Raw genomic sequence first — 15,926 nt, forward strand, 5'->3', positions numbered from 1 at the left:
TGATAGAATAAGGTTCATGAAGATCTAGGGTTCAAATACATTTTTGAAGTAACCTGGTCTTAATCTCTCATTTTTCAGGGAAAATTTAAGGTAGTGACATGACTTTCTTAGACCATAGGTCATAAATCCAGGATATATAAGATGCAAATACAAGGTACAATACAGCTGCCTCTCAATCCCAGCACAAGGTGATGATGGATTTAGTTGTTGTTGGGTCACTGCAGTTGTGTCTGAGTCTTCGTGACCACATTTTGTTTGTTTGTTTGGTAAAGATAGTGAAGTGGTTTGCTATATCCTTCTTCACCTCATTTTGCAGATGAGGAAATTGAGACAAACGAGGTTACAATTAGTAGCTGAAGCTAGATTTGAACTTAGGTCTTCCTACATTCTATCCAGTAAAAAACCTCTAAATAGACCTGAGACCCCTTTTCATCTTTGAACACCTAGAAACCAACCAAATTTTGGTATTTTCTGAGAAAACTTCAAGTAATGACACTATGTTAAAAGGAAACAAACAAAATTATCTGTGAGAAGCCTTTAAAAAGTGAATCATCCTGGTGTGTATATATATTATGAGGTATATCATGACATTATATATATATATATGTATATATATATATATATATTCTAAATAAAATGCCATGAATGTACACATATGTAATATACATTGGGTATTTTAAAGAACTTGAAATGCCAACAATTAAATGAACTAGAATACGGTTCATGAAGATCTAGAGTTCAAATATATTTTTGAAATAAGTCAGTCTCTCATACACACACACACACACACACACACACACATAGACACACACACATATATAAACCCAAAGCTATGATTCTTGATCATATGATTCTAGGCCTGGTACTTTATCATGCAGACTGCATCTTTTTTTATCTACTAATATACAGTTTTATAAACTACTTTCACCCAAATAAATTCATCTGTATTCTGGCTACAAAACTCCTCATGAGCCTTTCTAAATATATAGAGGATAATCATTGGACAATATACGCAACCAATCGCTACATCCATATTCAAATCTGTGTGCTTGGTAGAACCTACCAGAATTTGTGTTCAGATGGCATTCATAAACAATAATTATACAGGTATAAGACACACAATATATATGTATATATGTATGTGTGTGTATGTGTATATATATATATATATATATATATATATATATATATATATATATATATATATATATATATATATATATATATATATATATATATATATATATATATATATATGTCAATATTTGGAGGATAATAAAATACACCTTTGGAATCATAAGATCAAATTTAAACTTTGACCATGGCCAAAAGCTGGTGTATTCTACGAGGTCTTGCTTAATTCACAGGAATGTCATGAGGATCACATGAATTGTATATAAAAGCAATCTGAAAATTGTAAATCATTAAATAAATGTCAATGGTTATTAGTATTTTTAAATTTCATCTTTTAATTATTTATTTATTTATTATTATTTTTTTCTTTCTTTCATTTATTGCATGGACTTAACATGTCAGAAGAGACAGGGATGACTGCCAATGTGTTTTATTGGTATTTTCTTAATGTCAACCTCTCATCATAATCTATGGCTTTGGGAAGACTTGGGAAGAGTTGTACAAAATTGGGAGGCATAGATGAGTTTAAATTTCTATCATTCTAAGAGCTGCCTATATTGATGGAATCAGAGATCAGAGATCCATTCAAACATATGAATGTGTTAATATTCTTCCCTGTGTTGTTATGTATGTTTGTCCTTTGTTCTCAAAGAGGGACATGACATCAAATGATGATATGACTTGCAGTTGACTTTGATTTGAGTGAGGGAGGGCTTTGCAAGGTCACCAACCTCACTATCTTCTCCTGAGTCATCTGGGTCCACTGGCCTGATATTTATCAGGACTGGAGATGGCCCAGGATACAATGGGAGACCCTGGCCTTCTCAGGCTACTGTCTTATCACATTCTCACTTTGAGTGAGACACACCCATTAAATGAATAGGTTTTTTTAAGTAGTTACTCATGAGATGTCCCCTTTAATAAAAAAAAAAAAATCAAACTGGGAAGGAAAGACCCTCAGTGTTCCTGGGTGAAAGAGAAATAATTACTATTTAGTAATTACATCAATTAATATCCCCTGGAGGAACAACTAGGTGGTACAGTGAATGGGGTGTTGGGCCTGGAGTCAGAAATATTTCTCTTCCTGTGTTCAAATCTAACCTCAGACCCTGAGCAAATTATTTCATCCTGTTTGTCTCAGTTTCCTCATTTGTAAAAGAAGCTAGGGAAGGAAATGGCAAAACACTTTCAGTGTTTTCCTCAATGAAACCCAAAATAGGGTCACAAAAAAACTGGACATGACTGAAACAACTCAACAGCAACAACACTCTTCTCTAGGTTCTTCCCCCCCAAACCTCCTCACTCTACTTCCTCCCTCTTAATTTTCTTAAAAAGTTGGCGATATCCACTTATACCTATGGTTTGTATATACAGTAAGAAATTGTAAATCTGTAAAGTGGCAAATCACAACCAACTTACTTCTGTCTTTGGGGTGAACAGAGGAACATAAACATTTTCACTGAAAATATGTAAATTACTCTATAAAATTGCAGTCTTTTAACATGGCAAACCTTAATAGGACCTATTGAAGTAGGCATGATATTTACCATAATCCATGGATTCCACCTCAGCTCAGAATGCATTTTGTTAAGCTAATATTATGTAAGTGGCACTGATTAATTTAAACAAATGAATCAAAACAAACACCAAAATTTATGCAAAACAGTTCTCTGAATTCCATTATGTTAGTTTTAGAAAACATTATGCCTTTACCAGTTTAGGTTAAAAAAAATACCAGACATTATGCAAAGCTATTTGATGCTGCCATCTGGTATCCTTTGTAAATAATTGCAACTTTGTAAATAATTAGTTTTGCATCTGGAACTTGCAAATGAGTATGTTGCAAATACTGCCATGACACTACGGGATAGTGTGAAATTCTGCAAGTAGTTGGCTCTCAGTGCTATTATCTGCATCTGTCTTACTCTAAAACAAAGAACAGTTTAAATAAAGCTATTTGTATTAAAAAGAAATCGACTGCCAAGAATTTGGCAAAAGGCTGAAACATTTATGATACTAGAAGAAAGAATAATTTTAAAAGAAAATATTCCTTTGAAATTCTGAAAAACAAGCAAGAAGGTTGATGAATGTTGGTGTCGTTATGATGAATGTTCATGTTGCTAAGAAGATACTTTTCATGTCACTCAGAATCAAAAAAGCCTGTTATTTTTTAAAAATATAATTTATTTATTTTTAGATTTCAACATTCACTTCCATAAGATTTTGAGTTTCAAATTTTCTCCCCCTTCCTCTTCTCCCTCGTCCCCAAGATCTGATATAGGTTTTACTTATACATTCATATTAAATATATTTTCACTTTAGTCATTAAAGCATTGTTATTAGTAGCTGCAACAACAGATATGAATTTGTTCAGTGATCTTCTGATGAACATTATTAACTAAGGCATAGATTAGGGACATATGATTATCAAACATGTTTTGACACTGTTATGAAAGTTAAAATGGAAGAATGTTTCTTAATAGATAGATGATGAGATTCTCCATATGCACATACTTTCAGGTAAGGATGTTATAGCATTCCTCCATGAGACCAATGGTCACTGAAAAAAAAAATAACAGCCTAGCTGTCCAAATAAAGGGTAGGGGGAAGTATGGGTGAAGAATGCAAACTGCTCATATTGTGACATATTATCTTTTGTAATATAGACTGCAGATAGATAATCTCTGGGCCCCATATTGAATAAAAGGAGGTGAGTTGACTGAATTGTGTTTGAGAAATTGTGCAGTGCTTTTAATGATTCCATCTTTACCTCTATCATTAAAATATGTCTTGTTACCATTATTTTCCTGTTAATGCTAGATGGCTTTAAGTTATGAAACTAGAGAATCACAATTGCAATTCCTTCAAAAGGGAGTGAAAAGAATATAAATCTCTAATTGTAAGAGATGTCAGAGTTTATCTAATATACTGTTCTCATTTTGCAGTAAAGCATGTAGGTGAGAAAAAGTAAAAAAGAAAATACAGTCCAGTGGAGGTATTTGGCTTCATGTAACATGATTTTGAAAGTTATCTTCCTTAATGAGATGATAGTTTAGATAAGTAGGCAATAGCACCATGTACTAGATAAGATCAAGCAGCTGATTTAAATGACTTTTTAATCTAGAAATTATGATAAGTTAATTAACATGGACAAAAGTGAACTGCATCTTTAAGGAAGAGAATTCTGAGCATTCCAGGGCCAGAGTACCCAGTGCAAAGTTATGGAGACAGGGATGGAGTATCCTAGGTCAGGAAAAGTAAGATGGTCACTTTACCTGAATTAAGTGTGGGAAGAAGAGGAATGTTCAATGAGGCTGGAAAGATAGGTTGCAGCCAGGTTCTGTAGAGCCTTAAAAGTTACACATAGTAGTTTATATGGTAACCCAGAGAGAACAGGAAACTAATGGAAGTTATTTGAGTAAGAATCATGTGGTTAAATCTGCCCTTAAGGAAAATTATTTTAGCAGCAGTGTGTAGGATGGACTGGAGGAGGGAGAGACTTGAGGCAGAAGACAAAACAGAAGGATGTTGAAATAATCTAGGCAAGAAGTAATGAGCCTGAACGTAAATGGCAGAAAGTGAGACTAGAGAAGGGGTGAGATGTAAGACACTTTATGAACGTAGAAATAACAAGATTTGTCAACTGAGCAGATGTGTGGAGAGAGACATAGAGAGGGTCAAGGATATTGCCAAGATGTACAAATAAGAACGGCGATGTTTAAAAGAAATGGGCAAATATGGAAGAGAGGGTGGTTCAGGAAGAATGATGATGAGTTCAGTTTTAGACGTGGAGGTTAAGATGTCTTTGGGACATCCATTTTGAACCATCTGATAAGCACTTGGTGATTCAAAAGTGAAGTTTAAGAGAAAGACAAGGATTGGATGTATAGATTAGGGAGTCATCTGCAAGGGGTAGCCCCTCTTTAAATCCATAGAAGTTGATGAGATTACCAGGAGAGAGAATAAAGAGTGAGATGAGAAGGAGGAGGAAATACCCTTGGGAAAAACCTATATCCAGAGGGAAAAACTCAATTCCTTAGGTGATTTTTAAAGTAATCTCATAATAGCAATGCAAAAATACAAGTAGTATCCCTTATAAGTATGACAAATCACATCATTTAACTCTCCAAGACAGTCTGATTTGTTGTAAAGGATACTTTTAACAAAACTTTTCAAATAAAATATACTCCAACAGATCATGAAATGCAAATTTTTGATTCAGAGATTGTTGGCGTTAATTGAAAAGCATGGAAATTATATTTCACAACTTAAAAAGAAATTTACATTTTTCACAATACAGTACATAATATTCTGCAGATAACTAAGCACATTTTTTCAACTTATTGTTACCTAGATGTTAAGATGTTTTTCAAATTTCAAGGCCTGAACCAAGTCCCATCTCCTCTAAGAACCTTTCCACCTACTCACCCCACAACTGAAAATAATTTCTCCTCCTCAAATATTTTTAAGGCATTTATTTGGTCTGAGTCAATCCTTTGCCTTTTCACATTCTATTTTGTATCATAATTTTTTGTATGTGTGTCATATCTACTTTCTTGTGCTTGTAAGCTCACTGAGGTCAGGAACTAAACATTCCTTTTTCCCTTGGTATTCCCAGAATCTAGCTCAGCAACTTGTTCACAGCAGGATTTCAACCAGTGCTTGTTGAATTCAATTCATAATCTTTCCTCCTCCCCTACCAAGAAGATACAAATCAAGGCAATGCTGTCTCAGACTGCATCAGTCAAAAGTAACGTGGATAGGAATAGCAGGACCTGGGCTAGAGATTATAGGAGCTCTTGATTCTTTGGATTATCCTCCCTGATTGCTTGTACCAGCAGGCTGGGTACCATTCAAGTTAATTCAACAAACATTTATTAAATAGTGACAATGTGCCAGGCACTAATTCACAAATGCTGGAACATAAAGAAGATTATCAATATTATCCAGGTGGATAATTCCAAGGAGAGAGCTGAGGAAGCTCTTTTTCCTTCTCCCCCTCAGGAATATGTGTTCTCTAGCATTGAGGGGATTATTTCATCAAATATTTGTCACAATCAGAGTCAGAAGCAAAAATTATATTACTTAGAGATAGATATAATGATTAAGAATAAAATTTTCGAGATAGGGGAAAGAGGAGTATTATCAGTCACTCCACTATTTTCTCACTGTGTCCAATGCCCCATGCAAACATTCTATGTTCCCTGTAAGACCAGAAAGCAAGAAGAAATAAATGAAGATTTTAACTATGTTTCTAGGGGCATTGAGGCAATAGAATGGAATTAGTGCTATGCTTGGAATAAAATGAAATCTAGGCCTCTGACACTTAAAAGCTGTGTAATCCCAGGTAAAGCCCTTAACCTCTGTGAATAACAGTTTTTTCATCTTTAAAATGGGAGCAATGATGCTCTGTGTCTGTATCATGTGACTATCGTGAGTACAGCTCCTATTATCAGTGGACTTTCATATCTAGATTTTTTGTTTAATTTTGTTTTTTTTTTTTTGCTGTCAAGCTCATTTCTATGCATCTTTGAGTAAGTGCCAGAGGGGTAAGATATCATTTCTTTTCCACTTCCTCCACTATTTGGCCCAAACACTTCTTTTCAGTTTTACTGCGATTAGTCTTTGGCAGTCAATTAGGCCTTAATTTTAGACCTTTTCAGGGCATTATCCATTTGAACCTTTCTAGGCCTAGTTCCCATGTCCCACATTCCCAATTGCATTTTCATGTGTCATATCTATTTCTGGAGTTCCATTTGTGTAGAATTCCATGTATAGATCTGCTTGGATGGAAGTTATCACAATAAACAATAAATAGTATTAGAATTTAAGCTTTCTTTAATAGTCATACATTAATGTTTTTTATAAAATGTTATTTAAATTATTTAATATTTGAAAGCATTAATTTATAATTTGTGTATCGAGATAAATATATTAAAATATATTATTTTAATCAATTAACATTTATTAAGCACTTACCAAGTGCCAGGATCTGTACTTTTTTCTACAAACACTTTGAGCCCAGAGAACGTTTCATCTATCTATATAAGACGCTCAACATAAATATTTTTCCAATAAATGACTGAATCTATTAATTGTTGTCAAACTAGAAATCTGTTAATTTATTTACTTATAAATTAGATTAATAAATTTATTTACTTATAAATTATTTACTTATAAATTAGCACTTGAATTAGAGGTGAAGGGCATTTATTTTATTTTACTTTTAATATGGATTATGGTATCTGGGGAAGGATAAAACCACAAAAATTCTAATTGGCATTGTAAAATCTAGCAATGATTTTAAATTATATTTTTGACATTTGAACTATCTAGAAACATTGTATTTAGATTCATTTTCACAAGCTACAAATGATATTTTGTGTCATTGTTTTTACACAGGTGTCTTTCATGTTTGCTCTCATTCTTTACCCCCTTCAAGGGTTTAAACTCCAGGTTAGAAAGTCTAGTTTGGGAATATCTGAAGTTTTGGATCTCAGCTGAAACTTCAGTATTCTTGGAAAGGTGATATGAGAGAGAGACTCTGCCTCTCTCTAGGTGTACTACAAGGGATTCTGGGAAATATTTTTTAATTTGATAGTATCTTGGACTTTTAGAGCCAAAATGATATTCTCCCCATCTATTAAATATTTCTTTTCACTGGAATTTTTTTCTGACATTTCATTCAAAAACTCAAGTACAATGATTGAATCCCTGAAAACAGCTAAGTTAAAGTCATGAAGTCAACATTTATCAAGTACTGTCTATGTGCCAGGCACTGTTCTAAGTCAATGCAGGCATCATCTAATATTTTTATATAATTTTGTTAACCATTAAAAATTCTTTGTTAATATTATTTTTATAATCATGTACATAGTTCATTTGGTTCTGCTTTGTTCACCCTGCATCACATTTTACAAATCTTCCCCTATTTTTCTGAATTCATCATATTCATTGTTCCTTAAGACATAACAATTCATATTCCATGTTTTTTTCAATCATTTGGCATAGTTCCTTTCCAACTTTTTGCTATTTCAATTAGTGTTGCTATAAACATGTGAATGTAGATGGTTCTTTTCTTGTTTTCAATTATCCCCTTCAGGGATAAAGATCAGATACATAGAGGCAGCCTGGGCGAAAGGGTAAGAAGAATTTTGTAACTTTCCTTGCATAATTCCAAAGTATACTTGAGGGCAAAACCACGGGCTAGTGCATTTTTGTGGTTCACCTTAGTTTTGTATCCCCTCTGAAGGTACCAACCTACAATGTTGGACAGGTAACCGTTGGATGCTGAAATATACTATGAGTAAGAAGGTACTTCTCTGTATAATCTCAGCTGACAGGTAGAAACATATACTTTGGCACTTGAATGAACATTCATATACTTCTGAATATTTATAATCAGATTTAGAGAGATTATTTCCAAAGGAATAGTTTAGAAAATTTAAAATGATGATAAGATATAGATTTGATAATATATTTGAGTGGTAGGTACATTGGAAAGAGCATGGAATTCTGAGACAAAGGATCTGGGTTCTAATTTCAACTCTGCCAATTACTGCCTGTGTGATCTTGGGTGAGTCATTGAATCCCTTTAGGATTTCATTTTCTCAACTACAAAATGAGAGGGTTGGATTTGATGACTTTTGGTGTCTTTTATGATTCTAATTCAATAAATCTATTTATCATGTCTTCCACTAAAATATTACTTAAATGTCTTAAAAGCAATGCTGTTGGACCTCAACTTGAGGTAGCACCTATTTTATGGAAACACTTTGGGCATAGGTACAGTTATAAACTGTGGTCTACTGTCCAAGGGGCAGTAGCTAAGCATGGAGAAGTTCACCAACCAGGTAAGTTATAACATGACAAAACATCTTTCCAAAGTATCTCTCAATGACAATTGACACAGATGGATTGTGACCTATTTCAAAAAAGGTAATATCCATACTGATAAAAATCACAGATGTTTAAAGTAACAAAGGATTGATCACATATGGTTTTTTTTCATTCTTATAAAATACACTGAATCATGACTCTATTTTCTAAATAACTAGAACCAAATCTTTAAAGAAATCAGTTCAAATTATTCCAGAACTCTAAGGGTCTTCCTTTATTTTCTATCTCTGCAACTTCAGCTTCATAAAATGACAAAATAGGATAAAAACCCCTCATAATTTACAGAAAAAGAGAACCAGAATACCATCGATGAGGGTCCTATGATCTTATTGAAAATCAATACCTGAAAAGACATATGAATTGGCACAAAGCAAGCAGAATTCAGAAAAACAATATACTCAGTGAGTGCAATAATGTATATTGAAAGAATGAGAGAGGATGAGGGGAGGGAGGAAGGCAGGGTGGAGAGAACTTTGTATCATTATAATGAGTAAAGTTGGTCTCAAATAAAAAAATGAAGGAATGCACTTCCCTTCCTTCTTTACAGAGGTAGGATGCTACATTGGGAATACTGAATAGGCCATCAGCTTTAATGGATATATTCATTGGTTTTCTTGAACTGCTTTTTTTTCATTATTATTGTTGCTGTTCTGTATTACAAAGAATGACTAGCTGGATAGGGATGGGACCAGCTTCTATATGAAATTCAAAGCAGGATAAGCAAAAAGATGGGCCTTATGCAAAATCTATAGGTACAGTGAAACTCATCCAAATAACCCTTGGATAAACAATGTAAGTAATTTGTTAGTAGATAGAACTTCAAGCAAACAAAAAAGGAAATGCATGAATTCTTTTAAATTTGACAATCACCTTCTTCCCCAAACCACATTTGGAACAACTTGTGTATTTGACATCACGTATATTCCTCAAATATATCTTTGCTCATGGCATGCTGTAGGTGAATTTTTAATCAAGTGACATTAGAGATTTAATGGCAGTTATAAAGTGCTATAAAAATATCAATTTCTTGTTTAGCATTTACTAGCAAACTATCTTTTACTGAAGAAAGTGACATCTTTCATAATACTGTAGACAATCTATAAAAGAGATAAACAAGTACCTGTATGCAAGATAATTTATAATAATAAAATTTTATGGCAAACATGAAGATGGTGTTCAATATTGCTGAATGGTACATGTCCTTGAAGCAATAGCTACATATCTCGGTGTCTGTTATAAGTGAAGTGTTGGACATACCCTATAATTTAAACACCTAGATGATCGTAAGCTACTTAGGATAATATGAATAAAACCAAATTTATTAAGAGCATATTTTGTATCAGATACTGTGGTAAGAATTGGAGATACCAAAAAAATAAAACAAAACAAAATAAAAAAGTCCCTGCCTCTAAAGAGTTCACATATTTATTGAGTACATAATATATGTAAGTGACAGTGTGTGTATATGTGTGTTTACTTACATACATGTATGTGTATATACTCATATGTACGTACAAGAGTAAATGGAAGAGACATGATCTCAGAGGAAAAGCATTATTGCCTATGGGGCCCAGGAGAGGCCTCCTGTTGAAGGTGAGACTCTAAAGAAGCCAAGGAAACTATGAGGTGGTGGGGAGGAGAGAGTTTTCCAGGCAGGGGAGGCAAACTGTTAAAAGGCACAGGGACTGAAGATGGGGTAGCACATGCAAGAAACAGAAAAGAGACCGCTCTACTTGGATCATCACTGAATGCATAAGAGGCAGGTAGAGTGCAGGAAGAGCAGAGAGAAAGGGAAGAGTCAGCAGATGAAGATTTTTAAATGTCTGAGGACTTTGTGTAGACATAGTGCTGGGAAAAATACACTCTTGCAAAAGTTCATATGATTCGTAGCTATGAGCAGAAAGGACAGAATAATGTCTTTCAACATGAGTAAGTCTGACCATCCATTCCTCGTGATACAATCAGAAACCTGAAGGAAGGGGTCTAGGTCACATAAGAGTGCTCATTCACTGTTCATGATTCAGCATAAGCATGATGGGGGCAAGTTGAACAGATCCCCATAAGGGTGCATTGTAAACGTGTCATGTTTACATGATGTATTTGATCATTATAGAGAGAAGACACCTAACATTGAATGCTTACCCCAAATCATGTGGAACAGTTAGATCACGAAGAATTAGAACCCAATTCAAAATGAACAGTCCAAGAATGTAAAGTATATGGATATAAACATTCAGTTCAACTTAATTAAGTGATATAAATCAGTTGCACAACTATGCCTTTGGTAGAATAAGATTGGCAAGAAGGACAAACCATCTTGAGTAATATTTGTGTCCTACCTCCACACTCCTCTCATCACTTTAGCCCACCCCTGCCCCCCAAGAGCACACACACACACACACACACACACACACACACACACACAAATGGACAATGTAGAATAGGAATCATAGTACTTGTACATGTGAAACAAAGATAATTCTCTGTCCGTACTTGACATCACTTAAGAACTTTCTTAGAATACTTTGCTAATTTGCTCTTGACTACAGAAGCATGACAAAAAGAACCCAGATCGGATCCAGAGGAGAGCAATATAATACATTACAATCCATTGTGTTAGGGTGAAGAGCCACTATGAATAAAGGAACTGGGTTCATTTAGTTCAGTAGGCAAGAACTATATCTGATTTATTTTTGTTTGTTCCATAGCCCCAAACATACTACTTTGCACACAGCAAGCACTTGGACTGTTTGATTTTTAGAAAGGAGAATATTGAGCAGAGGCTTTTAAAAATAGGATCATAAATTTAGAGCTATGCACGACCTTAAATGCAATTGAGTCCAGTCCTATCCTTTTGTGGATGAGAAAATTTGAGAACCAGAGAGTTTAACAATTTGCCAAGCTAGTAAGTGTCTGAGGCTAGATTCAAACTCAGATCTTTCTGAATCCAAGCCCTGAGCTCTAGTCACACACACACACACACACACACACACACACACACACACACACACACACACACAGAAAGAGGAGAGATTATTTAGCTCTGTAGAATTTTCATTTGTCCACTTTCTTTAAAAGAATTGGATTTTGTCCTGATTAATTCAGCTCTTTGGTAAGATTTTTCACAGGTGAGAAGAATTATGGCTACAAAAGGAATAGCAGAGATTTAGCTTTTAGAAATAATTATAAATATAGGTTTCGTGCATATTATTTGTTCAGTGTGAAAGAAAAGCACAAGAAAGGAAAAACATTTGTTAAGCACCTACTATGTGTCAGGCACTATACTAAGCCTTTTTCAATCATATTTAATGTGATAATCAGAAGAACCCTGGAAGGTAGGTATTATTACCCCCATCCTATAGCTGTAAAAATTGAGGCAGAGCTACCTCTAAAAATACCCTGGTGAGCATGAGATGACTGGTCTTCTATTCTACTCTGATATTTGTGTGTGTATGTGTATGTGTGTATGTATGTATAGTTAGCTCTGTGTGTGTACATATGTATGTATGTATGTATGGTCAACGGGTGATGAAAGGGGAGCTTAGACATAGGTTTTCCTTCTTCTTGGGCCAGCTTTCTCTCCACCAGTCCAGATGGGACTTCATAGTAGACTATTAAAAAATACTGCAGCCTTGAACAAAACAGGCCTTTCATAAATATTGATTAAATGAAGGCGCGAATACAGAGGAGTGTTGTGATCATGCTCACAATCAAAGAATCTACATTGAGAGAAAAAGAAAATGATTTCTTTGACTTTACAAACCACAGTTTTTGTGGATCCCAAGGTGAGTTTAAAAAGTAGCCTCATTAGTCAGGGATAAAACTGGTCATAATTATAAATATACACACATGATTTTTATACTGGTATAGACATATATATATGGGGGGGTATACATTCGTGAATGTTGTATATAAATATGCACAAATAAAATATTTATATATATATATATACACACACTCACATACATACATACACATATACATATAGCATTTTTAGTGTGAAACATCCCAATTCTTAAATTTAAATGAAAAATCCAATGTTCTATTTCCTAAAATCTCACCAAGAAGTAGTATTTTACTCCTTTCCATCTCTATTGCCTTCCTGCCCCCATGCCCCCTGCTTCTTTTAATACATGTCTTGAAAAGGGATGAATCAAATCCACTTCTTACATCAGAATTCCAATTTTGGAAATCTTTTCATCATACATGTTTAATACCAAGCATTTGTCACAAGTGACCATTGAAGTGAAAAGTGCAAGATTCAGGCAAAAAGTTAAACAGCATATAGCTCATACATGTAAGACTTTCTTATTTGTTCTTTCTTTCAAGGCCTGGGTAGTAAATAAAGAGTAATAAAATGACTTTGTTATTTTGTAAGACAATTAACCCAGGATATCTGTGAGAAGAGATGAATTTAAAATGCGTTCATTTTGATGCTTCTTAGCTCGTTCTCTGCAAGAATTTTGGTTCAAACTTCCATTAAATTACACATTCTATTTATGGCATTTAATTAAAGACATTTTGAATGTAACAAAAATGAATTTAAAAGATATATTATTACTTATAGAGCATCATAGATTGAAATGATCAAATAAGATAACATACACTGTTTTTCAAATCTTGAAGTACAATATTAATGCTATTATTAATTATTAGAGAGAATAGTTAGGTAACACTATATTTTCCCTACAAAATTCAGTTTTCACTAAGGAAGTACATAGTCCTAATAAATGTTTGTTTTTTATGTCTTTTGTTTTTCATGTCTACGTGTTCAATAATATCTTTAAAAAGATCAACATTTGAATTATTAGAGTATTATGAACACACACACACACACACACACACACACACACACACACACACACCCCATAACGCAATATGTTTGTTCATTTAATTTTCAACTTCTAAAATCTGACCAATAGAGAATGAGGTGAATGAGGGGAAATTCTCAAAGTGAAAATTGTGACAGTATGTTATTCAGTGGATAGATACTCTTAACTCTGGCTGCGTTTATTGTTGGTCTGTTAATATTTGTTCAAAAATAAAAACTCACATATGCCATCTAAAGACCTTAAAGAGACATGAGAAAAACATTTAAGCTATTCTAGCTTTACTATTTTAGCTTTCTAGACAATTTAGGCTGTATTTTGATAAAGTCCCATAAATAAAATAATAGAAAATATGATTTTTCATATTTCACAAAGCATGTGATATATAGTTGAAGATCTGCATTAATATTTTATATAAAACTTTGCAAAATGTTTACCTTTGAGACTAAGTTTAAAACATGGAAATTATTCTTAATATGAATTAAGAGAAATATTACCCAATAGGAGAAGCTTTACAGTTCGGGCATCTCGCTCTGCATCTTCCTGAAGTTTTTTCTCAAGTTCCTTTGATCTTTTGGCTGATTCCTTACTCTCAGAACTTATTCCACTCCCCATGTTGAATTGTTGGATAATCAGTTTATTCTTTAAAAATAAAATATTACAACCAGTTGCACAGCTGTAGGCCAAATACACAGTGTGAGAAGAGTACTATGCAGAAGTCCCAAACTGTCTCTCCAATCATCTATCTATAGGTCCTGTTTTGACTAAAGAATTGCTTTCCAGTCTGTCACCTGACCCAGGGAATCTGAAGGGGAAATTCATTAGGCTTTCAAATTACATGGCACTTTAGTGATCCTCTGGGGAATATTTCTTTGAGGGTGAGGGTTGATGGGGAGTAGACTAATTATATCCACTAAAAGAAAGCATGCCGAATCTGGATAGCACCACAACTTTAAAAAAGAGCCTCAAATGTGAAAGAGCTTTGGAGATGGAAAAGTGTTTCCTGTTTAAGTGGTTCACTTTCTTCTTTTTTTCCAGAGTGAAATGAAAACTCTAAAGTCTAGTGGATCTGAAGTCAGGAGAACTGGGTTTGGATCCAGTTCTGCCACTTAGTATTTGGGTGACGTTAGGCAAGTCAATGAACTTCCCTAGGCTTCAGTTTTGCCATTTATAAAATGAAGGTGTTGGACTAGATGATTTCTTAGTTCCTTTTTAGTTCTAAATGTGTGATTCTATTATCCTATGACTCTAGAAAGAGAAGTGCTAAAAATGGAAATGATTTATTCTATGAAAATAATATTGTTACACAGATTTTTTGAAGATTATGGTATTAATGTACGTTTAGATTTCATAAACACATCATGACAATTTATTGTAATTTCTAATTCCTGAAAGATGTTTGTTTGTTTTTTTTAATTCCTCAGACTTCATTGCATCTTTCACTTAAACATGCAGGAAAAATAGAAATACAATTCTTATATTTTTATGTGGTTCCAAATTCCTACAAATATGGTATTCATCAGTTGGGGCTACTAAATTCTTGATTTTTGTGTTTAAATAGTCCATCTACACCAGTTGAGTCTATCACTGCGTCTGAGAAAGTCAACTCATTAGCATTCACTGAATGTTGATTGTGTCTGGAACGCGGCATTATTACTCACTTTGGGGAGTACATTAATTCTGACTGGCACTAAAGCACCAATTGCTACATTGGATGAGATAATTTCTTAATTGGAGCCAAATGGTGTGGGAAATATAATAGTTTTGAATAATTTTTTTTCTTATAGATAAAAACACCATATACTCATTTGTATCTTTCCCAGGCTTCCCATGTTATACCATATTGAATAAAATAGAAATTGAAAATCTAGATCACGTGAACTTAATATTTAAAACACAAGAAATTTTCATAAAAATAAGGTGATGCTTATTTAACCTAAAGTTTTCCTCCCCATGTACACAGTTGGGTCATGTGAAATACATGTATATATGTATATATATATATAGAAAGTATATATGAATGTATGTATATATGTATATGTATATATGTACCATGTATATTTA

The 15,926-nt window shown here is 33.7% G+C and overlaps 1 protein-coding gene across 1 annotated transcript in view; it reads right to left on the bottom strand.

The window, feature by feature from the left end:
- The window catches only part of GNAT3 (G protein subunit alpha transducin 3), a 94,234-nt gene extending 79,704 nt beyond the window's left edge, over window positions 1-14,530 (bottom strand). The window contains exon 1 of the mRNA XM_072653200.1: window positions 14,360-14,530. Coding sequence (XP_072509301.1) covers window positions 14,360-14,477 — 118 coding nt within the window. The 5' untranslated portion in view covers window positions 14,478-14,530. The remainder of the gene's footprint in view (window positions 1-14,359) is intronic.
- Between the last annotated feature and the right edge of the window lie 1,396 nt (window positions 14,531-15,926).

Source organism: Notamacropus eugenii, chromosome 3 (genome assembly GCF_028372415.1).
Source record: "Notamacropus eugenii isolate mMacEug1 chromosome 3, mMacEug1.pri_v2, whole genome shotgun sequence".
NCBI classification, from domain to species: Eukaryota; Metazoa; Chordata; class Mammalia; order Diprotodontia; family Macropodidae; genus Notamacropus; species Notamacropus eugenii.